Source organism: Coenobita brevimanus, chromosome 102 (assembly GCF_032717465.1).
Source record: "Coenobita brevimanus isolate Jiangsu-jjx chromosome 102, ASM3271746v2, whole genome shotgun sequence".
NCBI classification, from domain to species: Eukaryota; Metazoa; Arthropoda; class Malacostraca; order Decapoda; family Coenobitidae; genus Coenobita; species Coenobita brevimanus.
In genome coordinates this window covers 36,593,139-36,617,770 of record NC_137055.1, presented here as the reverse complement: position 1 = coordinate 36,617,770, position 24,632 = coordinate 36,593,139, and the positions used below count along the sequence as shown (strand labels likewise).

The following is a 24,632-nucleotide window of genomic DNA, read 5'->3' as shown; positions in this document are numbered from 1 at the left end:
GTATTGTCAAGAACTAAATGTTTCTTTTTCCCTACAGAATAAGATTGTGCTGAGTAGGGTTTATCATAGTTTTCCTATTCTGCATGGTCGTCCAGCTCACTTTTTCCCACCAACCTCAGCTGGAGGGACTGATAGGCAGTGGAGCATTCTTGCTTTAGTATTCTTAAGTGCACAGAAGTAGATATTATAGTCATAGCTTTTAATAACAAACAGCCTTGGGAGGCCTTTAAAGTCTGCTACTGTTCTTCTCTGGAAGTTCTTCTTTGCTCAGGAAAAAAATGCTATTTAAGCAGTTGGTAGAGGGCTGCTCGGATTCACTCACAAACAGTCATATGCACTGTTATGCAATGTGGAATAACCAGAAAGCACTCAGAGAGCGCATACCTCCTCCAGTGCCATTGCCATGAAAAAGGATTTTGATCCGGATCTGTGGATATAGAATCCGGATCCGGATCTGCCCCAAAATTATCAGTTCTTTCTTGTCCATGTCCTAGTTTTCCACAAAATTTCTTTGAAATTCATTGACAACTTTTGGAGGTTGTGTGGGATACTCTGGATCTGGATCCAGATCTGCCCCCATATTACATCATTTCTTCTTTGGCCCATGGCCCACCATTCCACAAAATTTCATCAAAATCCATTCATGACTTTGAGTAATCCTGAATCCGGATCTGCCCCCAAATTTAATAATTTCTCTCTTGGCCTATGGGCCACCCTTCCACAAAATTTCATCAAAATAAGTAATCTTGCCAAAAGACAGACAGACAGACAAACAAAGAGACAAACAAATGCGGGGTAAAACATAGCCACCATGGTGGAGGTAATAATGCTGTGCAGTATAGTAATGTTAGTTTTTGAAGGTTTTAATGATTAATTAATCAGTATACAGTATAACCCATTTGCATGAGCACTTAGGTGATAGTTTTATCTACCCATGTGTTTTCTTTTTCCTATTTTTTGTAACCTACCCCTCCTTTTGATGTAGTGGGGGGATTGGCATGAATGATGTGTGAAATGGTGTTTTACCTAACTCATTGAGCACACTTTTGATACTTCATTTTCTCTTTTGCTTGCCTTTTTCTGTTTCTGGATCATTGAGATTGTTGGTGGGAAGGAGGTAAAAATGGTGGTGATTAGGAGAGTGAAGTGGTCTTGATGATGATGATGTTGTACAATCTTGGGATAGAGTGGTAGTGCCATAAGAGGTACTGGGAGGTAGTTTGTTATGTGAAGTTCTTATTGGCAGGTGGAATAGTAAGATATGGTGATGACAGGTTTCCATTAACAAAGCAGTGGTGAGATGCCAGTAGTTTTTTATTTTGTGATGCTCATTTTTGGTAAGTACTGTGTCAGGAATTGAATGATGATGATGATGATTTCCTGCAACAGAGCGGTGGTGCCAACGGAGGTGCTAGGTGTTGTTTACATTGTGGTTTTCCTGCTGGCGGTGGTGGCACATGGACGTCAAGTTGAATGGACTGCCAGACTTGACTTCCTGTGGCAGTGTCAGGTCAGGGTTTGCAGTGTTTTACTACTGTGATGTTACATTTGACCTTTTCAGTGCAGTAATGTCCCTCTTATTGTAGTCTTTCTGCTGCTAGCTACTTATATTCAGCACAGGAAAGATCTGTTGGAATCGGATTTAGGAATAGCTGTTAATTTCATCCATCTGTCTATCTATCTATCTATTGCCAGACGCCTCAATCCCGTTCGGGGTGGCCACAAACAAATCGCCTCCACGTCGCCCTGTCCCCCGCCATTTCACTGCCCCGCTCCCAACTCACACCCCCATCTCTCATATGCCTCTCCACCCCATCCCTCCATTTCATCCTTGGCCTCCTCCTCCCTCTTCCCCCCTCCACCTCACTCACATACACTCTCTTCGTCAGTCTTTCATCCCTATCCTCTCCACATGGCCAAACCTCCTCAGTGTATTCCTCCTAACGCTTCCTATCACATCCACATCCACACCACAACGCTCCTTTAATATCCTCATTTGTCAGCCTCTCTCTCCATGTGACTCCACAGGCTCCTCTTAAATAACTCATTTTATTACTACATTGATATCTATGTCACACTGAAAGATACAGGAAGACCAGATTAACCTCAAAGTTGGATTAGTGAGTGCTGTTTTAGTGAGCAGTGTCAAGTTTTTCCCATTGAAAAATTAGGAAACAATTGTTATATTACATAATGTTTGTACTGCACTTTATATTAAAATGAAGAAGTATTTTATGATGATGATTATTTTGGAAATAGTCTTATGTCTGAAACTTGTTAGATTGCTCACAGGAGCATGTGTCTTAGGTCTGATTAATAAAAAATGCTTTAAAGACTTTCTCATATACTGTATATTTATAACCTGAAGGCTTTGCCAAATTTAATGATAAAACTTGATACTGTTGCTGGTGTACAGAATATCATATACACAAACTGAACTTCCTTATAATGTAACTTATCTAATAAACTGTGACGGGAGTAAAGATTCAGGAAGTGAGACACTAATTATGTCTGAAAAACTTAGTCATTCATTTTGACCATATGAGTAATTTGCACTAACAGAATAAAATGTCCATAATATCTTACGTATGTACAGATACCTTGAGAATGATATGCCAATAGAGTACTACTCACACCTGCTTGTAGCCATGTACTGGTATGTTATACAGTATTTACAAAGTCGGACTGGTTACTTTACAGCATATGTAATGTTTTGTGTTGTGTGTCTTGCATTGCTGTAACTGAGATATATGTGTTGTTTAGGCAACGGAGGAGAAGATGGATATGGACTCGCTGCAGGAGAGCAACCGCCGCATTCTCTTCAACCTGCTTCCTGCCCATGTGGCCACTCACTTCCTTGACAACCAGTTCAGAAATAATATGGTCAGTCTCTCATAGCAGTGTTGACTTCTTAGTAATCAAAAGTGGCTTGTTCTTCATCTCATGATGGAGACAACTCTAGTATCTCATTCCACCTAACACCAGATTTTATTCAGTTGTGAGTGAGTCATATGAGCCTGAGTATTTACTTTGTTACCTTTAACCTTCTCATGTTTATGAAAAGTCTAGTACTGTATTCCATTCCAGCTAACACCAGAGAGTTATTATTTATTTTTATATATATATATTTTTTTCATCTAAGAGTTAGTTTTCAGAGCCTGTGAATGTTAAGAGAGGAGTACGTCATTACTGACATTAGTTTTAGTCGTCATTGATTAAATTATATGGTAGATACAATAGTCCAGAGTTTTTATAAAGGATTAAAATGTGTAATAGATCTCTTGTTGGTGAAGAGGTATATCCAGATTGGCTTTTAAAATATGAAAGATGTAATTGTGAGGGCGTTAATATGGGGCTGGCTGCTGCAAAACATTAAGTGTTCATTATGTGTCTGGGATATGTTCCAAAATATATATATATATATTTTTTCATATAACTGACAATTTAAATTGGGAGATTTGGTAGGGATAGACCTTTATTTGGCAATTGTTTTGTAGTTTCCAGTGGACTTAATTGTGTAAAAAAAAGAAGTTAAAGAAGACAACATTTATGATTGTTTTCACATGGCAAAGATCCATTACTCTTATCAGCTCACTAGATTTCCAAGTATAGTCAGACTGGAGGGTTGATTTAACTAGTAACTAAGAGGGCTCATTCCTACTGTATAAGTAAGGCTTATTAAATTTCACTCAGTCATAACATGGTATTGTTCTGTCAGATGAAAGCAAACTGACTGTAGGACTAAGTTTACATAGATGCTGTAGCTCCACACAACTGACCCCCTCCCAGGACCTGTACCACCAAAGCTACAACCGAGTGGGTGTTATGTTTGCCTCTGTCCCCAACTTCCATGAGTTCTACATGGAACTGGCAGTCAACAACCAGGGCACCGAATGTCTTAGACTCCTCAACGAGATTATCGCTGACTTTGATGAGGTGAGCTCAAGTTCGGAGTTCAGATGTGGACTTTTTTTTACCTGTATACTGTAGATAGGTTGGGATATATGGAGGTTTTGTTTCAGACCTCCTCTTCCCAGAGTAGAGCGTATGGCTGTAGACAGGTACAGTATTTAGATATGTGGGTGGATAGATAGATAGATATTGAGATGGATTGATTGAAAGATAGTTAAGTAGGTAGATAAATAGATAAGTAGATGGATAGATAAATAGATAGATGTTACCATTATGCCCACCATCCACTCACTCGATGTAGTGCTGCTGTCAGGTGCCTGCCCTTTCCTCCATCCTTCTTTCCTTCCTTCCTCTTCTGTCTCTCCTTCATTCTTTCCTCTTCCTTCTGTCTGTTAGCAACTCTAGACTGATTGACAAGCCAGATGGTTTCCTGTACACCAGGGAACCATTTACCATGCTGGATTGTAACCATATAACTAAATTATGGCACCTGGTAGTTTAGTGGGTAATTAAGGTGATCCAGTCATTTTGAGCCTGTGTAGCTTTATATCCAAGGGGTGGTTGGGGTTTATTGCCCATGTGATGCCAGTCAGGGATGAGTGAGGCTTGTCACTCTTATCTTAAATTTCAGGACCAATTTTCCCAGCCCTTGGCTCCTACACTCCTCATGGGGCAGCACTGGATTTGATGAATGAATGAACGAATACACCTTGTACATTTTGTAATAACTGGGTGGGAGGCTCTTTGTTGAGTTGTTGGTTTTATATCATTGTTTAATTTTCTCTGTCAGTAAATTTGTCATTGTTTAATTTTCTCTGTCAATAAATTTGTTATTGATTTACATTAGCGGTGGGTGTGTTTGGCACTTTTTCATTTTTAAGTGAGTTCCATCTTAACATTCTTTATCCACAGTTAGCTGGTAGAGTGATAATTATTTTGTTTGACTTTCATCCTTTTATTCTCTTTCTTTTGTACTAGCTTTCATCTTCATTCTCTTCATTTATCCACATTTATATCATAGGATGATAATGTGCATTAACTTTCACCCTTATTGTCTTTATTTTGCATTGACTTTCGTCTTCATTCTTGTCTCCACAGTTACTCGATGATGAAAGGTTCAAGTCTGTGGACAAGATCAAGACTGTTGGGTCGACATTCATGGCAGCGGTGGGTCTGATGCCAGACATGCGTATTTTGGACCACAAGGAGGAGTCCGCCAGCTACTACATGTCCGTCCTGGCTGAGCTGGTGTTTGCCTTCAGGGAAAAACTGGCGTGCATCAATGACAACTCGTACAATAACTTCACCCTCAGAGTTGGTAAGAAGGATTGTTGTGTGGTAGTTGAGCACATAAAGTACTATACAGTACAAACTCTCGGATCCAGAATGCATGGTTCCAGAGGCTTTATGGAAAAAGGAGCATTTTGAAAAGTGGAGTCACAGTGATAAATACTGTGTGAGAAAATACTGTAATATCATCATCAACATCATCATCTAATCCTGTGTTTCCCCATGAGGAGCGTAGGAGCCTGGGGCTAGGCAAGTTGGTTCTGACATGTAAGATGAGAGTGACCAGCCTCACTCATCCATAAGTGACATTACGTGGGCAAGAAACCCCAACCATCCCTTGGATATAAACCGACACAGGGTCAATCCGGTTGGAGCACCTTAATTACCCACTAAACCACAAGGCGCCATAGTTTGGTTATATGGTTACCACCCAGCATAGTAAATGGTTTCCTAGTGTACAGGAAACCAATTGGCTTGTTACTTAGTGTAGAGTTGCTCGTAGATAGAAGAAGAGGAAAGAAAGAAGGAAAGAAGGACATAAGAGGAAGGAAGGAAAGAAAGAAGGAAGAGAGGAAAGGGCAGCCACTCGAGAGCAGCACTACATCGAGTGAGTGGATGGTGAGCGCCCTCACCTACCACTATACAAGAGTTTAATTTAAAGTGACATTACTGTAGCAAGAACAAAATGAAAAGCTGTAATTGGAGTGAAAGGCAGAAGGTGAGAAGTGTGAGCATCTGGGGCAGTACACTATTGCAAAGGGCAGACCAAAAAAAGACCTGGGACAAAGTCATAGAGTGTGACCTCAAGGATAAGGGACTGAATAGGGAGGCTGCCAGAGACTGAGCAGCATGGAGATCCACCATTAAGTGACCAAGGCTTGTGTGTGTGAGCATGTTGGAACCTTTATAAATGATACGTACAATATGATATCTGCAAATCAAGTACCATATTTCCCTGTAGGTATGAACATTGGTCCAGTAGTGGCAGGTGTAATTGGTGCGAGGAAACCTCAGTACGACATCTGGGGCAACACTGTCAACGTGGCCAGCCGCATGGACTCTACGGGTCTACCCAACCACACACAGGTGCTCCCATCATCTTATCTGATTTTTTTTTTTTTTTCCATAATTAATGTGACAACCTTGACATGCAGTTAGGTTCAGTTCCTAAGAGGTGACTGGAGGTATTTTATCATGAAATGCCATCAACAGAAGTAGGTAAGTTATCTACTCTTAAATGCACTGGATTATGGCAGCCTGACTTCAGGTCCCATTGCACTTTAAAGAAGATGCTGTAACGGGATTGGCTGCTACTGTTTTATGTTTTATCTTATAGACTGGCCTTGGACGTCTTTCTCTCTGAACAAGTAATATAGAGCTGGGTATTACCATTATTCCTCATTTACTCTATTTTGCCTTGGAATTGAAGCATAATTTTTAGAGTAAAGTAATTTTCTTTTACAGTGGCCGAGTGATGACTCTGATGTCAATGTTCTGTTTATTCTTCAGGTAACAGAGGAAGTGTACCAAGTGCTGAAGAACCGACCCTACCAGTTCCAGTGTCGAGGAAAGGTCAAGGTCAAGGGCAAAGGTGAAATGACCACGTACTTCCTCATTGACCGCAAGGAGCCGGTCACCATGAAAGCTGACGAGGGGGTCCTGCCTCCCAAGGTTCCTCCGCACCTTCAGAGCTACGGTGAGTGTGTGCCTGGTGCTGGAAACTCTTGCTTTGTTGTGGTGAGTGTGAGCTGTTACGGACTTGCATTTTGATGAGTGTGACCTGTTACGTTATTTGCATTTTGCCGTGTGAAATGCTGAATAAATAGATGTAAGGTGTCTCACATGGGGGAAGATTTTGCATTTCTCTGGTGAGTGTGAAGCGTTAACCCATATTCGTATTTCTTTGGTGAGTGTGAAGTGTTAACCTGATTGAGTGTGAAGTGTTGGCCTCATCAGTGATGATGCCTTCTTTCTTTATTTAGTTCTAGTTATTACTACACAATTTTATTCATCCAAGGAGAGGCCTGTCTTAGCAGACTGATTAATAAAGTTTGTTTCTAAGCCTATCCTTACCAGTCATCTCTCCTAAGCTGAATAAAATTGTTTGGTGGTGGCAAGACTAATATAAAAGACATCGTCATGTTGAAGATGTTAACGAAGTACTGTATAGTAATGGCGAGTTTAAGTGACCACTGTGCAGTTTTATGGACGGTGTGAGCGTTTGGCTTGGCTACTTTCCTCGTTTCATAAATTGCATCATTATGAGTGTGGACTGTGTCATTTTTGCATATGTTGAGTGACTTGTGAAATATGAAATGTTAATCTTTTCAGTCCAATGATGTATTTTTAAGTTCACTTTTTGCTACAACCAGGCCATTTAATTCAGTGTAGAGGGGACTTTTTAAGCTGGAGGGTTTAGGTAAAACTTCATTAATCCCCTTCTTTGCAAGTAAGGTTGCACAAGTTGTGTAAAATCATCTGGTAGTTGCAGGAATAAGATTAAAAATACATCATTGGATTGAATGCGTTCAGGCCAATTGACCATTGAGTGCAAGTTACTGTATCACCATGATGAGCTTTACCTGTCGTGTGCATTGTGGTGAGAGCTGTTATTTTACCAGATTTACTGTACATGTATGCATATGAAGAGGAAATGAATCCTTGATGGGTTTTAATTGGTATTGAGCTGTGTAATTGTTCAGTGTGGCTGTTTACTCTTTAATCTGTGAATGGGATTTGCATTTGGTGTTTGTTAAAAGTATGATACTTTGACTTTTTTGGTTGGCGAATGTCGGGTGTTTGCACATATACTTTGTACCAGGTGTGAGTTGTTATTTAGAGGTTTGTCGTAAGGCAGTGTTTTGCTTTGTATTAGTTCCATGTCAGAAAACTTAGGTCTTTTATCCCACATGTTATCTCATTTTGTAATTTGTCTAAGTAAATTTTAGGATATTCCCTGGATTTTAAGAAGGTTCAGTAAGGTTAGGTACACTGTTACTGTCAGAGTTTGTTTATATAGGGTGCTTCAGGAAATGTATGACAGACTTTAGGAAATTAATTTTTTAGTAATTTTGAGTAAGAAATGTTACTGCAATATGGATGCAGTTCTCAACCATTATGGAGCTTCAGTTATTGATGACATTTTAGTGGAAAAGTTTCTAGAGAAGGGAAAGAAGTTGTATACGGCTTTCATGGATTTGGAGAAAGCGTATGACAGGGTGGATAGACAAGGATTGTGGTAAGTGTTAAGAATATATGGAGTAGATGGGAAGTTGTTGAATGCTGTGAAGAGTATGTACGATGGTGCGGAGGCTGCAGTGCGTGTGGATGGTGAACTAAGTGAATTTTTCTCTTTGCAAGTTGGTTTGAAACAGGGATGTGTCATGTCTCCATGGTTGTTCAATCTGTACATGGATGGGGTAATAAAAGAGGTACAAGGTAGGGTAGTGGATGTTGGAGTGGCCATGGTGAGAGAGGATAGTGTTTGGAAACTCCCTGTACTGTTGTTTGCAGATGATGCTGTGTTGTTGAGTGAAGACGAAGGGGAGCTGCAAGGCTTGGTGGATGAGTTTGGGAGAGTGTGTAAGAAACGAAATCTAACGGTGAATGTAGGGAAAAGTAAAGTGATGGTCTTTGAGAGGGGTGAAGTCAGTGAATGTACAGCGAGGTTGGATGGTGAGGAATTGGAAAATGTGAGTACGTTTAAGTACTTGGGTAGTGTGACGAGTAAGGATGGAGGTTAGGAGGGTGAAGTGCTTGAAAGGGTACAGCAGGGAAGAAAGGTTGCTGGTTCTTTGAAAGCTGTGATAAGAAACAGGGAAGTGAGCATGGAAGTGAAAAAGTTACTACATGACAGTATTGTGATACCAACTCTAATGTACGGAAGTGAAGCTTGGATGTTATTGGAAGGACACAAGTCAAGAGTGAGAGCAGTGGAAATGAGTTATTTAAGAGGAGCCTGTGGAGTCACATGGAGAGACAGGCTAACGAATGAGGATATAAAGGAGTGTTGTGGTGTGGATGTGGATGTGGATGTAATAGGAAATGTTATGAGGAACACACTGAGGTGGTCTGGCAATGTGGAGAGAATGGAGGGTGAAAGACTGACGAAGAGAGTGTATGTGAGTGAGGTGGAGGGGGGAAGAGGGAGGGGGAGGCCGAGGATGAGATGGAGGGATGGGGTGGAGAGGTATATGAGAGAGGGGGGTGTGAGTTGGGAGCAGGGCAGTGAAATGGCGGGGGACAGGACGACTTGGAGACGATTTGTTTGTGGCCACCCCAAACGGAATTGAGGCGTCTGGCAATAGATAGATAGATAGTGAGGGAGTCCATTTTCACCTGTAAAACATATCGGTAACTTGTTCCATGATGGTTAAGAATTAGACCCATATCGGTATGGCATTGATTACTGAGATTTAGCTGAAAAATAATATGCTTAAGCTCTTGCACTTTTTTGAGGACACCCTGTATATCTGAAGTAAAGCTCTGATGCAGTTATTGTCATATTTTCATCATAAAGAACGGTGTTAGTTAGTCTGGCATTAAAACTTTCCCTACTATGCTTGCATGAGACTAATTAAATAGGTCTGAGTTTTCTTGTAAGGTGAATATAAAACATTAAACTTAGATTTGCAGTGTGCTAGATTTAATGATGACATGTTGAAAGATAGTGTTGCTTTCCTCCCTACAATATTAATGATAGAATATGCATTTATGATTGCACTAGTTAACCGTTAACCAAGTCAGCTATAGTAACTCACTGCTCTTTAATGCTGTAAAAGCACAGTCTTATTTTGCCTTTGTGACTGACGGTCATTTATTAAATGTGCAATTTTTTTACTTGTACTTCTTATTAGCTAATGAAAATTTTGTGTGTGTTTATTTGTGGAGAGGAGAATGGCGTGGTATTAGATAAACTGCTTCATTGGTTTAATTTTTTAACTGTTGCATAGATTTTGCTGTTGCACTAGTTAGGTAGGCAATACACGAAGAAGTAGGAGAATGTTGGACATAGATGCAGTAATTAGAGAAGTTCACAATGAAGGATGACTTATTCAGGAGTACATCAATTAATGTGCAGTGACAGGTTACAAGGATAAATTTATCTTTCCTAAAGGCTGGATTATCATTGATGTATAAGAACTCTTTGTGTAAGTCACATCACTAATCAGAACTTATTCATGGAGATCAAAACTGTATAACAGTTTTCCAGTGGAAAGTCATCCAAGCTATAGTTAAAAATTTCAAACTGTTGGAAATATTAATAGAAATGTTAGATATACAGCCTGGTTTGGGAAGCCATTAGAACACTTGCACGAGGTAAGCCAGTGTAGGAACTCTGTCACAACTCACTCAGGGCCATACACTTGTGGGCAGAGAAGGTCCCTACTGCCTCTTCCTTACCAGTTTATTTTTTGTACAGTGTTGTATTTTAATATCCTTTTTTTTTTTTATGTTATATATGTCTTTCCAATGCAGTAAGTCCTTGATATGTCAGGGATGTGCGCCACAATATAACTTTTCCTTACAACTGGGAAAATAAATTGGGGTAAACTGGCTTATCATATTTATTAGTTCAGTAATGACAGAAATTGGCAGATTTTCTTAACAGTAATTTACTGTGGACCCTATAACAAAAAACAGCAAAAGGGGGTACATATACTGTAATAAGAAAATTATTTGCTGATCTAATTGGCATGAATAACATAAAAGAGAATTTTTACATGCCATATGCAAAAATACTGTGAAGGAAGAGGTGGTGCCAAGCCACTTTTGGCCACGAGCATGTGGCCCTGAGAGCCTGCCTGTCCACTGTACCAGACACCTTGTACAGTAGTGGAGTTCAGACAATACCACTTAGACACCAGACCACTTGTCCTGCCAAAGTACTGCATTGAATAATTCTGTATTACCGTAATTTTTTTACTGGGTGTAGCAATGTATACCGGTAGCTGTATAATTTTACATCTAACCTTGCAATATTGGAAAACCTGGATGAGATCAGATAAGCAAGTTGTTAAGTATTAATTGAAGTAAGTACATACTTACATGATTAATATTACTGTATGATTATAAATATTCTGCGTAGCATGAACCTAAAACGCTATAGTTGGAAAACCAGGATAAGATCAAATAAGGGGGTTGTTAACCCCTCAAGACTGATGCTGCACGATCGTGGTTTGTGTAATTTGACATACCAGCCTATCCCGCACGGTCGATAAAGACACAAAAAACTGGGGGAGGGTAACTCTGCCCCTTTGGTGACGTATATAGGGTCAGACCAATGAGAGCTACAATGTCTGGGGTGGTATGGCATGATTGGCCCCCAAAGGTGAGGGAGAAGTAACCCCCCCCCCCATCACTTTACTTCCCTCAGCCCCATTGAATCATCTCCACATTGTCCCCTCCCAACCCACCATACCCCAACATACCCCCTACAGCGGTGTGTGTGCATAGCAACCCTTCTCCCCTCTCCCTCCTCCTCCCTCCCTCCTCCCCTATCCCTCCTCCCCTAACCCTTCATCCTCCTCACCCCTCCAGCCATACACACTCCACCTCCACTTTTCGCCTGGCATATTTTGTTGCTATGGGCGTATGCCACACTATTTCATGCCTAGGGAACACTTCACATTGACATTAGTTATGTATACATGGTTATTTACCATAAATAATGCATTTTCTGTACATTTTCTGTTTTCGCCCATGGGGGTTTGGTAACTTTTTTGCATCTTTGATGGGTGATTATGCGATAACTATTTGGTCAGTCTGACTGAAACATACATTTTCAGGAGTGTAAATTCAGTCTCTTGAAATATGGAAGAAAAATTTTTACCTCGTTGAAAATCGAAAAATCGATCCTGTTTTGCGGCTGGAGAGACACCTCCTGAGCGAATTGCATACTTTAGGGGTTAAGTATTGATTTAAGTAAGTACATACATGATTATTATTACTGTATGATTATAAATATTCTGGGTAGCATGAACCTAAAGCGCTATAATTGGTATGCTGAAGTAAATAATATTCAGCCACAGTATAATTAAATGACTAGCTCTCATACTTTTGTTGACCTGTGGTGTTGACAGCTGCTCTGTATTCAAAACTAGTGAAATTCATCAGCTGATTCAGTATTTCAGGTTAATGTTTAAAGATGCTGACTTAATATTTTTAATACAGTATTGAAGAATTATTGTTTTTATTGGTAACTGTCAGATTGATAACTGTTGTTATTTAGATAAAACCTGACAATGCTGTAATGTTGAGTACAACTCAGCGGAGTTGTCCTTGTGTTCACATGCCACCACCCAGTACCATGTTGTTGTTGTGGCCCCAGGCTGATCTCAACATGAACCCAGTTCATTACAGGCTAAGTTAGCCTTCTTCTGCAATCCACCCTCCTCCTTTTAAGGGATAAGAAGGCAGTTGAGAGACTACCAAGCAAATGTTGTTGGTGTCGCTGTGTGAAGGCATCCCTCTCTAGCACTAACCAGTACCATGTAGTATTTATGCACAAGTTTACTGGTACTTGCTGCACCCACATCAAGGTGTTACACCTTCATGTTATCATCAACCTCTTTGATGGATAATAAAGAGCTACTGTACTTGCTGCTTAGCAACTTTCCTCATTAGCCCCACCCCCTTTTTGAAGTCCTGGTTTCAAGTCTATGGCTTCCTACTCTCTGGGTGGTGTTTGAGGGTGTGGGTTAAGAAACACGTTGCCTGGGAGTGGGTATAGTGTGGATATCTATCAGATTTGGAAATACAGCCTTGTAAATTTACTTGCTGTTTAAAGATTTTTCTTTCCAGTTAATTTTTTGTACCCCAGGTATATTGTGCTGTATACAGTATTAATTTTTAAGTACAATAAACTCTCAATTATCCGTCATCGCAATATCCGTCCCAATGTAATATCTGGTGCAGCTGGTTCTGTTCTGTTAAAGCAGTATCTGGCAAAATTATGCAATATCTGGCTCCAAAATGGGACATAACCGGTGGTTCTGTGCAATATCCGGCGCCAAAATAGGACGTAACCGGCAGTTCTATGTAATATCTGGAGTAGACTGTAGCACCAGTCGAACAGGGCAGTACTCCCGAGGTTGATGGCAAGCTGGTGATAGGGAGAGCTGGAGCTCCCGTTTCACCAGCCCTCAGGACTTGATCCTGACCATCTCCCTTTTCTGAACATTTTCAGTGTACTCATTTACACAGAGAGTAGGCCAGCATGCTCTCATAATACCTCTACCTTCAACTGTCTACACCACACTACATGCGCATAATATATCACACCTTCTATTCGCATCTTTAGTAATGGCCGCTGCAATTTTACAATCAAATGAGGTGGTACCTCGGATTGCCACCACCGGCAGGGTAGGGCTGGAGGCACAGGGTCCTCCCGGTCGCTATCAAGCGACTGTGCCAGCAGCGACTGTTGCTATTTCCGGTAATGCTCATCGGCGAAGAGGTGACGGTACGGCCTTATTCTTTACCAACATCCGCGGCCTTACCACAAATTTAAACTCAGTTCATTTTTTCCTTCAGTCCATATCCCCTTTGGCCCTTTTCCTCACAGAACCACAAATCTCACCCTCTACCGATATATCTCCATTTTGTTTTCCCGGTTACCATCTCCTTACAAACTTTCGAAACAAGGGCGGCACTTGTTGTTATATCAAATCCCAATATGCAGTTGATACTATTTAAACTTCACTTCATCCAGTTTTGATTACTCATTATATAAATTAAATTGCCAAAACATTGCCAAATATATCTGTGTAGTTTATCGTTCCCCCAATGCTTCTTCGGAACCCAGTGTATTTGATTCCATATCCACTCAGTTGAGTAACCTTGACCTTGCCCTTGACAATGAAATTACCATTTTGGGTGATTTTAACATACACAATGTTGAATGGTTATTGCATTCTGCCCGGACTGACGACGCTGGTCTAGAGTGCGAGCTGTTTGCGGAATCATTTAATCTCACCCAGTTGGTAAAGCAACCAACCAGAATACCTGATAATCCTGACCATAATGCCCATCTCTTGGATTTATTCTTGACAAATAATCCAGATCAATACAGGATAGAGGTACTGTCACCACTTGGATCCTCTGACCACAATCTCATCAAAGCCTCATTAGTTAACCCTCCTACACCTCCCCATTCCGAACCTGTCAGGGTGACCCGATGGCACTTTGACAGGGCAGACTGGGATGGATTTAGAAATTATCTTGCTGATGTTCCATGGCAGTCTTTCTTCTCTAGTGATCCCAATTCTACCCAGTCCCACATTTGCGACTTAATACTAGCTGGTATGGATTTATTCATACCAAGTCAACAATTCACTAAAAGATCAAACTCTCCAAAATGGTTTGATGGCAATTGTGCCAGAGCAACAGCCCAAAAGTCATTAGCATATAACTCTTACTTAAAATCAAAAACATCTGAATCACTCTCCCAATTTAAAATTGCTAGAAATCATGCAAAAGCTGTATTAAATCTATCTAAATCAAACTTTCTTCAAAAGCAAGCATCAAAACTACTTAACAACCCTAATGACAATAGAATATTCTGGTCAACTCTTAATTCTTTCAATAATAACTTTAACAAGTCATCTTCCATTCCCCCACTAAAATCTTCAGATGGCAATATTACAAATGACCCACGTGGGAAAGCAGATATCTTTGCTAGTACCTTTGCAAGAAACTCTACCATAGATGATACCAGCCAGAATGTCTCAGTACTGGAACTTGATTCTCCCGAAATTGCCCCACTTAAAATACAGACAAGATTTGTAAAATCCATCCTAGACAATTTACCTACCAACAAAGCTCCAGGCCCAGATGGAATTCCGCCAATTGTTTTGAAAAAGTGTTCCCCTGAACTTGCCTCTGTCCTAGCTAAATTATTCAGACTATGCATACGTACTTCTTTATTCCCAAATTCATGGAAAGAAGCCAATATCCACCCAGTTCCGAAGAAAGGAAGTTCGTCTGACCCCTCCAATTACAGACCAATAGCTGTCACATCTTCTCTTGGTAAGGTATTTGAAACTTTAATTAATAAGCATATTGTTAAACATCTTGCATCCAACAACTTAATTAGTGATAGACAATACGGTTTTCGCCGCGAAAGATCCACCATTGACATACTCAATCTCTTAACTCATACGATCCATCAGTCAATTGATCTTTTTGGAGAAACTCATGCAGTAGCTCTTGATATCTCTAAAGCATTCGACAGAGTATGGCACCGTTCCCTGCTGTCCAAACTCCCTTGCTATGGACTAACGTCTTTTGTTCCTTTGATTTCTTCTTATCTTAGTGACAGGAAAATAAGAGTAAAAGTAGATGCTGTATATTCAAATTTCCACTCAGTTAACGCCGGCGTGCCGCAGGGATCAGTTCTGGCGCCAACCCTATTTCTGGTTCACATTAATGATCTCTTATCTGTCACTCACAATCCCATTCACTCATATGCAGATGACTCAACACTACATAGTTCATTCACACTCAGACATCCAATTACAAAGTCTAATATCTCTACCTCTCAACTCAGTACAGCCATCTCCATTAATCAAGATCTATCTACAATCAGTGAATGGGGACAAAACAACCCTGTCTCTTTTAATGCTAGTAAAACCAAATATATACAGTTTACTAATAGACAGATATTGCCAGATTCGTACATTACCTTCAGTGCTACTAATATTCCCATTTCCAAAAGTATTGAAATTCTTGGTGTCTCACTTAACAGTGCCCTCAGCTGGACCTCTCATGTCAGATCACTTGCTAAAACCGCCTCAAAGAAACTTGGATTATTGTACAGAGTCCGTAACTTCTTCGCCGATGAGCAGTTGGCTATAATTTATAAGAGTCATGTGCGCTCTCAGCTTGAATATTGCTCACCCTTGTGGGATGGTTGTGGAGAGGTTGCATTAAGACAACTAGACAAAATTCAGAATAAAGCTGTTAGAATCATTAATAACCCTGCCACTACATATAAACTACCTCCCCTGCAAGTAAGAAGGAATGTTGCCTCCCTTGCATTATTTTACAGATATTTTTTTGGCAAATGCTCAGACGAAGTTGCGTCCATGGTGCCACCTCTCCATGCCTTCCCTCGTGCTACACGGGCATCTGGTAGCGCTCATGACTGGAATGTCACTCAACCATATTGCAGAACTTCTGCCTATCAGAATTCTTTCATTCCCCGAACTGCATCTCTTTGGAACTCGCTTCCCCAGAGTTGTTTTCCTCCAAATTTCAACCTACAACTGTTCAAGTCTAACTGTTACAGATATTTTATGAACAGAGGACACCAGTAATCTGGTGTATGGATTATTTTTTTTTTCCATTTGTTTTTCCTTCCTCCGTTCTGTTATTTAAAAAAAAAAAAAAAAAAAAAAAAATCAGGGTGTATCAACCAGCTCATAAATGGTAGCCAGCCAGTGCTGTATTACTGTAGTACAGTATTTTATCATTACTTTGGTGGACAGGCAGACCCCAAGATATGATACGCCTGGATGCGATACCCTGGCATAGCAGCGGGGGTAGAAATACCACCCAACCCTGCCAAACGACGGCCAGACCCTGGTATAATGATTTTTTTTTTTTTTTTAAACCAATTTCGATGATATTTTAGACGTAAATTTTGTGTTTTGGTTGATTTATAAACTGTTATTAGATTTAGATTAATGTGTTTTTGTCATAGGTAGGGTGAACATTGTCATTTTGGGGTACAATTTACTAAGTTTGATTTTTTCCAGACTTATTTTTGATGATTTTCAGATATTATTTTTGGGTTTAGGTGAGTTATAAACTGATTTTAGGAGTAGTTTAGCTTGTTTTAAAACTGTTTGGGGGTTTAGGTTAGTTTTTGGACACATTTGGGTGGGTTTAGGACTTGGTTGGGGGGGGGAAACCCAAGGCTTAAAAAATCTACCCTGAGATTTTTTTTTTTTTTTTTTTTTTTTTATGTACTTGACTCTGGGCATAGGCTTCACAGCCTGCTCCCAAGGCCCAGTAGCCCTCCTACATATCATACACCTCTACATGTCACCACTTCGGTGCTAACACCCACCGTCCATATTGAATACATGCAAGGGCTGTCTCATACAGGACTGGTGTATTGGAATTAGCGGGGGTATTTTTACAACATGTCGGCGGGTCTTCTGGTAGATCCGTAAAGTCTGCTTTACATGAATTCAAATCCTTAAACTGTTCCCTGCCACAGCGGGGATTTGAACTTGGGTCCGCTAGGACCGCAGGCCACCTCTGCCGATTGAGCCACCGCCTCCCCCAAATACGATATCCCACCTAGCAATGAGTTTTTATTTAACTAGTTGCATCGTTAAACTGTGGTATGCAAGTACTTAATGCTTAATTTTAATCTTTTACTTATGGGAAAGTTTTTAGGATACAGTAGATGGCTAAGACGGATAATAATTCAGTGTCTGGCTTGACGCCCCAAATTGAGCCAATGTGGGGGGTACTATGCAGTATCTGGCATATTGTAATATCCAGTGTAGGGCTTGGCTAAATTACGCTGGATAATTGAGAGTTTACTGTACTGGCATATCTGATGTAAGTAAGAAATGTTTGCCAAACATAATTAAATAATATACATCTGCAGCGTGTTTTGGCAGGACAGGTATCTTGTGTACTACTTAGTTGCAGAGACTTGATTGCTCCATCTCTGTTACTGACCTTGTAGAACATAGTAGACCTACATCCAAGCATCTTACACTTGTAGTACTGTATTTTATATTTTTATCAGAAGAGATTTTGTGTGTGTGTGTGGTTGTCTTTTCCTTGTAGTGTGTCCTCATGTCCATAGTATTTTTTTTAGTGTGGAGTTGTGAATGATGAAAACTCTCCTAGAATTAGTCCTTAGATTCTAGTGGTTTATTCTGACTTCAAACACATTAAGACTAACACAGTCCCAGAGTCAACTGGATACTTATGTCAGGCTCAAAGTTTGTTGTTCCTCAGTCAGCGTATTTGATACATTTGGTAGAATTCCATTATTTTTGAACACCTGACTAGAATAACTTAACCCTGACCCACTGTAACTCAGACTCATGCAGCAGTTCTTTATGTATTCTTTCAAAACTCTTTAAGAATACAAATTTGGGATGAATTAATGAAACATAAGTTGTAGAGAAGACTTATGATCCTCCCGCCATCCCTTATTCCTTTAAGTAACTTCCCTGGCCTCCCTCCCCATCCCCCTTCTTGGCATGCCCCCTCCCCCCCCTGCTAGCTCTGGATCATGGGTGTGGTTGGTGGAACGCGTATTGTGTGGTTGGGCGGTGTGGCGGAACTCTCCACCACCCCCCTTCCTCCCTCCGCTCGCACCACCGCCACTACCACACCCACAACGGTAAGACCTCGCCCGTGTGCATGTTATTCTTTCCCCCCATTCCCTGGGCCATATTTTGCCCACTTAAATCCCTTTCAATCCAATGACATATTTTTCACGATATTCTTTTAACTTTGGATGATTTTATTCAATTTAGGAAGAGATATTGCATTTGAAAGGGTTAATGGAGACTCTTTTTAACTCTATCACTACAAATGGTTTCTCCAAAATTAATAAGACATCTGAAGGTATAAAGAATGTTCCTCAAACTACATCACTGGATTCAAGGGGTTGATCTGATATTTACTTTATCATTTGCCCCTTATTTTTGCATTTTAAAATGTGTATGGCTAATGCAGAAAAAAAAATAAAATCAGGCCTACTTTGATGCGACTGTCTGATATTTACTACATTATCTTCTTGTTGAGGCTTTGTATGATATGATTGTCAAGTAATCTATCATATTTATGTTTGAGCTTCCCGTAGTATGATGTCTGATACTCAGTGTACCATTTCTGGGCAGTTTGTATGGCAATTGCAATATATGGCTGAGTTTGTTTATGAATGTGTCAGTATATTGTGGAAATTCATCGTATTAAACTTGGCAGCAGACCTTATACTCTAAGCACTGGATTACCCACTTTGTCTGAGATTTTAATTTTGTGTGCTCTGAATATGCAAGACAAAATGTGGTGCAGCTTTCATTCATTGGCTGTTCTTGCTGTTTCATAGATTTTGTATAATTAACTGGTATGATGCCTTAAGTAGAACAAGTTGGCTTTTGAAATTATATCTTTGTCAGATGTGAGAGTGGAAGTTTTCGTACAGGCAATTGTTTATGTTAACTGCTTTGTCATGATCATGATTTTTGTGTAGGAAACAACTGGTAAGGGATGATGTACATGTGGAAATGAGTGAAAAAGCTTGGATTAGGATTAGCATCATTATGTTAGTGTGAGATATGGTTTATAGTGGTAGGTGGGGGCACTCACCATTCACTCACTAGATGTAGTGCTGCTCTTGGGTGGCTGCCCTTTTCTCTCTCTCTTCCTTCTTTCCTTCCTTCCTCTTACGTCCTTCTTTCCTTCTTTTTTCCTCTTCCTTCTGTCTGCGGGTGACTGCACTGAGTGACAAGTCAAATGATTTCCTGTACACCAGGAAACCATTTAGCACACTGGGAGGTAAACATATGATCAAACTATAGTGCCTGGTGGTTTAGTCAGTAATTAAGGCACTCCAACCGGATTGAGCCTGTGTCGGTTTGTATCCAAGTGGTGGTTGGGGGTTATTGCTCAAGTAATGCCACTTGGATGAGTGAGGCTGGTCACTCTCATCTTAAATGTCAGGACCAACTTACCTAGCCCCAGGCTCCTACGCTCCTCATGGGGCAACGCAGGATTAGATGATGAAAATGAGGTACGATAACTTTGTCTGGGTTGTGAGAGAATGAATTAGAGATTGAGATCATTTAATGAAAATAGTAAGGCCCCTTCTGCACAGTTTTGCCACAGCAGTATCACCTCTTGATACAAGATGTCAGCAGATGCTCTGACCTATACATAACAAAAATATCTTATATGAGCAGTGCATCATAGTTTTGTTGAACAATAGTTACTTAAGCCATTCTATCTTAAAAACATCACCTCCTGTTATGGAACCTTAATATTGATGTTGGTTGTGGCACAGCTGACAGTTTCTGTTGACTAGAGCTTAGCCAAATACCAAAAACAGTTGCTAGAGGAGAAGTCAAGTGATATGTGGGAAGATTTAGAAAATTGTGAGTCATATAATGGCATTTGACACTTTGTACTTATTATGGCTGAACTCTATGGTCAAGTGTGATGGCTGTCATTGAGCTTGAAATCACACATCACTCTTATGGTAGTAAGGTACCTCCCAGGGCTGATGGTAGCCAGCCATGTACAGTACTGCCTTCTAGCCATAGTGAAGTCCAACCCAATGGCACTGAATAAACAGTAAAATATTTCATTATTTTTCATTTTTATTTGGCCACCACTAGACAATTAATTCAGCATACAGAAGATACTGTACATTGTTAAAAATTCAGACTGAGACTCTCACACAGTTACAAATTTGGGTGCATTTTTTTTTTTTTTTTCTACCAGATGTTGGGAAGTAATCAGCTGGTACTGCCATGTGTTATCATTACTAACATCAGCAAGGTATCACTTGGTTGGTCGGCTGGTTGATAGGTTGATTGAAGGAGTTAGTGAAGGCAGTGTCTAGCCAGAAAAAACTCTCTAAGCTGGTGAAGAGAGATTAATGGCAGCAAGAATAAAACAGAAATTACGGTGTGTCCTTAGCATGAACAGATTAAGTTTCTGTGGTATGGGCCAGAGTAGATACTGACATCCTGTATTAGATTTCTTTAATTATATAGATCTGATAATATATTTGGTGTAACATGTGTTCCATTAGTGCAGTGCAAGGGATTTTACTGTAGCTGTTAGAGAGAGAGAGAGTTCATCTGCAGTTTGAATAATGCTTACCAACTTATGCATCTCTGTAATATGGATTGCCAATATTTTCATTAACAAAGCCTAACATAGTCGTTGCTATAAGTGAAGCATAGCACTGTATATATAGCAGCAGATACAACCTCAGTTCTTTATGTAGCAGTGTTTGGTGTGATTAATTGCACTTTCTGTTTTTTCAGTGTCTACTTTTATTTGACTGTTTGTTTGTTTGTTGTTTTATTACTTTGTGGAACCTACCCACCCCTCAAATGGGAAATGGGGTGAGGATAATGTTGATGATTATTTTGATTTGTTGCTTTTATTGATTCATGTATTTATTTCTTTTCTTCTTCTTCTTCTTTTTTTTTTTTTTCGCTGCCCAAGGTGACGTAGCCAATGGTTTATTCCCCACGTAAATATCTTGAGTGTTGTGAAGCTTTCGGTATATGACCCTGGATCCCTGCGTACCTTGTGCTTGAAATCAGAGGCCATAGTATGAAAACTTAGAACATGAAGTCGTGAGCAAGCCCCCAGTTTTTGACGGTATCTGAAATATGTGATGATAATAAACCATTTCAGACTCTTCTTTATCTTTGTAGACTACTCTCTGTAATTTGGAATGCAGGATGATAATATATAACATTTACAGCATATAAATCAAAGCCATAAATAAACAAGTACTCTTCAAAAATCAGAGGCTTGCATTCCACTTCACTGTTTGAAGTTTAAACATATGGCTGTAACTCAAGTGTTGATTCATCCATTATGATAGTATTTAATATTGTTCTTGGTAGTGTCATAAGTCTTTATTTGTGGTAATGTTGGAGGCCTTAATTTATGGGAATGTCAGAAGTCATACTTTATGGTAGTGTCAGAAGTCATAATTTATGGTAGTGTCAGAAGTCATACTTTATGGTAATGTCAGAAGTCATAATTTATATTAGTGTCAGATGTCATAATTTATGGTAATGTCAGAAGTCATAATTTATGGTAGTGTCAGAAGTCATAATTTATGGTAGTGTCAGAAGTCATAATTTATGGTAGTGTCAGAAATCTTTATTCATTTTAGGAGAGACCATCCTGGCAATGGTAATGTTAGATATTAATAATTTTCTTTACTGGTGCTCCTTCTTCAACCATTTTCTTGCTAGAATTTCTTTTGATTGAGCAAAATTGTCTGGTGTCAAGCACTAGCAGAGAAATGACCACATAGGATAGTTTTAAAGCCTTTGATTGCCAGTAATTCTCCCATTAAAACACATTCATGTCCTTGTAGCCAGAGTAAAACAATTGCACCAACTACAGTGAAAGCGTTAAATTTGTTGATGACTTTATTTACTTATGTATTTATTTATGGCCTTGATTTATAGTTATATATGGTCTTGATTGGCCCATTTAATACAAGCATTGACTAAAATAATGTGGTGGTAGTGCAGTTAAAATGAAAATAACCACAGAATAGTAAAAGAACACTCATGTAGTGAAGGAGTCAAGCCATCAGTTTTCAGGTACCCATCGTAGACTTTAACGTCTTGAATTTTGATGATGTGATTTTCAGTTTATTCTTGATGCCACCAGATGATTTTATTCATGCTCAAAAAGGGATCTCATCTTGGAGTAGCATATTAAGGCCGTATCTAACCTCTCCAGTCTGAAAAGCCTCTCAAGCGCTGAGTAAAACTGCGTAGAGTTTAAAAAAAAAAAAAAAAAAAAAAAAAAAAAAAAACTGGGCTCAGCAGTTTAAGTTAGGAGTGCCTGTTAAGTGTTAGGTTAGCCATTTCACAGCCAGCACTAGCTAGGTTATTCAGTGACATCATGCAGTACGCCAAACCCTCTGCTATACTGTTCTGTAGTTGTAGGTTAGATTGTGAATGCTTATTCAAGGAAAAGTTTCATAATAAAGATGGATTGCAGTGTGAGCTCTTTGTAAAAGTGATACTAGAATAGGGATTACCTAAACAGCGTACAGTTTGTAATGGAAAATAATTTAGTGGCACTCAGAGGCTCTATTTTGAGCTTGGTATACCAGTGACTATCAAAAGCCACTCACTCAGTTAAATGTGTCAGCTCTAAGACACTTAAATTTTGAAAACATTATGTGCAGTATAAGTACAGATATGTAAATGTCACAGAAATAGATATTCAGTTTAAAAACATTTATACTCTGATAAAGAAAACAATGTTTTAGACAACTTTTTTTTTTTTTTTTTTTTCCCATAACAGGTGTATTTCCAAACCAAAGCAAATGTAATATTAAGATACTGTTCTCACCATCAGGAATTAATATTTTTAATTTTCTGAAAATGCTTAAGACAGGAATTTGCTTGAAATTATGTAGAGACTTTCAGTTGTGTTAAAAGTTCCTGATTATTTTACTTTGTAATCACTTAAAAGTTGCTTATGATTTGATGCAGAATTAGCGTTTAGTCAAAAAGGAAGTTTAATAAAAGAGGCAGAGCATCATTTGATAGTCTTCATCATCATCATGATCATCTTCACCTATTTTTTCTGACTAAGAATGATGTAGGAAAAAAAAGTAGTTTCATATAATAATTTTTGGTTTGTCTTCATGTAAGTGCAGGCAACAGTGGCCATTTCATCATTAACACAGCCTTTGGCCTCACAACATTCTTTCAGTCTAGCTTTGCCATTTCAAACTTACCGCTAATTAAGCAGTCAAGCATCCAGACATGACAGGCTACCTTTGATTTCTTTGTCTAAATATGCTTTGTGATTTATTAATTATGCAACTGTACCCACCATTTGTGCCAAGGTGAAAAATAATAGAATAAACAGACTATAACTGCACTTAAACATTATTATAGTGATGTGTCAAGTGTCTGCTCTGCTAAATATGTTGATAATGGTAGAAGTCAAACGGTTTGTTCAGGCTATGGTTAATGATACCAGTAAAGTTTATTGTTTAGTATGTCAACATGTCCAGCTGGATGTTTAACAGCTTTCTGGATGTAAGTATATTTTGTTGTCAGATTGCAATTGAAAACTAATTTTGTCACCTTACTCAGTACAGTATAATTCTGAGCTTGGTGGAGCCTTACTCTGTCTTGAATATTGTGCCTTATTAACTTACCAGCACTTATATGTAATTATCTGTGACTGGTTTGACAAGCTGTCTTTTGGTATTTCATTTTAGAGTTTTATAAATGACCAGAGTGTAATCTAAAGAACAATTTTGATACTGTATATTACTTTAGAGATGAGGTAGAGCTTAGCCTGAGAGTGTAGCAGACTGAGCCCCACAGTTCATGTTGTTGTAGGTAGTGTTGTGTCAAGCTTATTTGGATGTGAACCTGGTGGATTGCAGGCTTATGTTGCCCTGGTATCCTATAGTCCACCATCCCCATTTTCAAGGATAGAGTGGGGGTTGAGGGACATACAGTATGTACAATATGACCAGACTGTGAAGCTGTCTGGTTATGCGGTGCCACATGTGTGGGTTTTCCTTTTCAGCATGTGCTTTAACTATCTAGTGTTTCAAGAAGAGCTGAGTCCTCCCTGTCTATATTGGCCAGACAAGATTTTCATTATGGACATGTTGGTTTAAATCAGTACATTGTACTTTGATTGCTCTGTATAAG

At 39.4% G+C, this 24,632-nt stretch overlaps 1 protein-coding gene across 1 annotated transcript in view; it reads left to right on the top strand.

Moving 5' to 3' along the window:
- Window positions 1–24,632, top strand: part of LOC145415325 (uncharacterized) — a 92,191-nt gene that overhangs the window by 47,626 nt on the left and 19,933 nt on the right. The window contains exons 14-20 of the mRNA XM_080284603.1: window positions 1,390–1,510; window positions 2,764–2,883; window positions 3,790–3,936; window positions 5,011–5,230; window positions 6,164–6,288; window positions 6,712–6,898; window positions 18,458–18,577. Of these exons, the coding sequence (XP_080140729.1) occupies window positions 1,390–1,510; window positions 2,764–2,883; window positions 3,790–3,936; window positions 5,011–5,230; window positions 6,164–6,288; window positions 6,712–6,898; window positions 18,458–18,577 (1,040 nt within the window). The remainder of the gene's footprint in view (window positions 1–1,389; window positions 1,511–2,763; window positions 2,884–3,789; window positions 3,937–5,010; window positions 5,231–6,163; window positions 6,289–6,711; window positions 6,899–18,457; window positions 18,578–24,632) is intronic.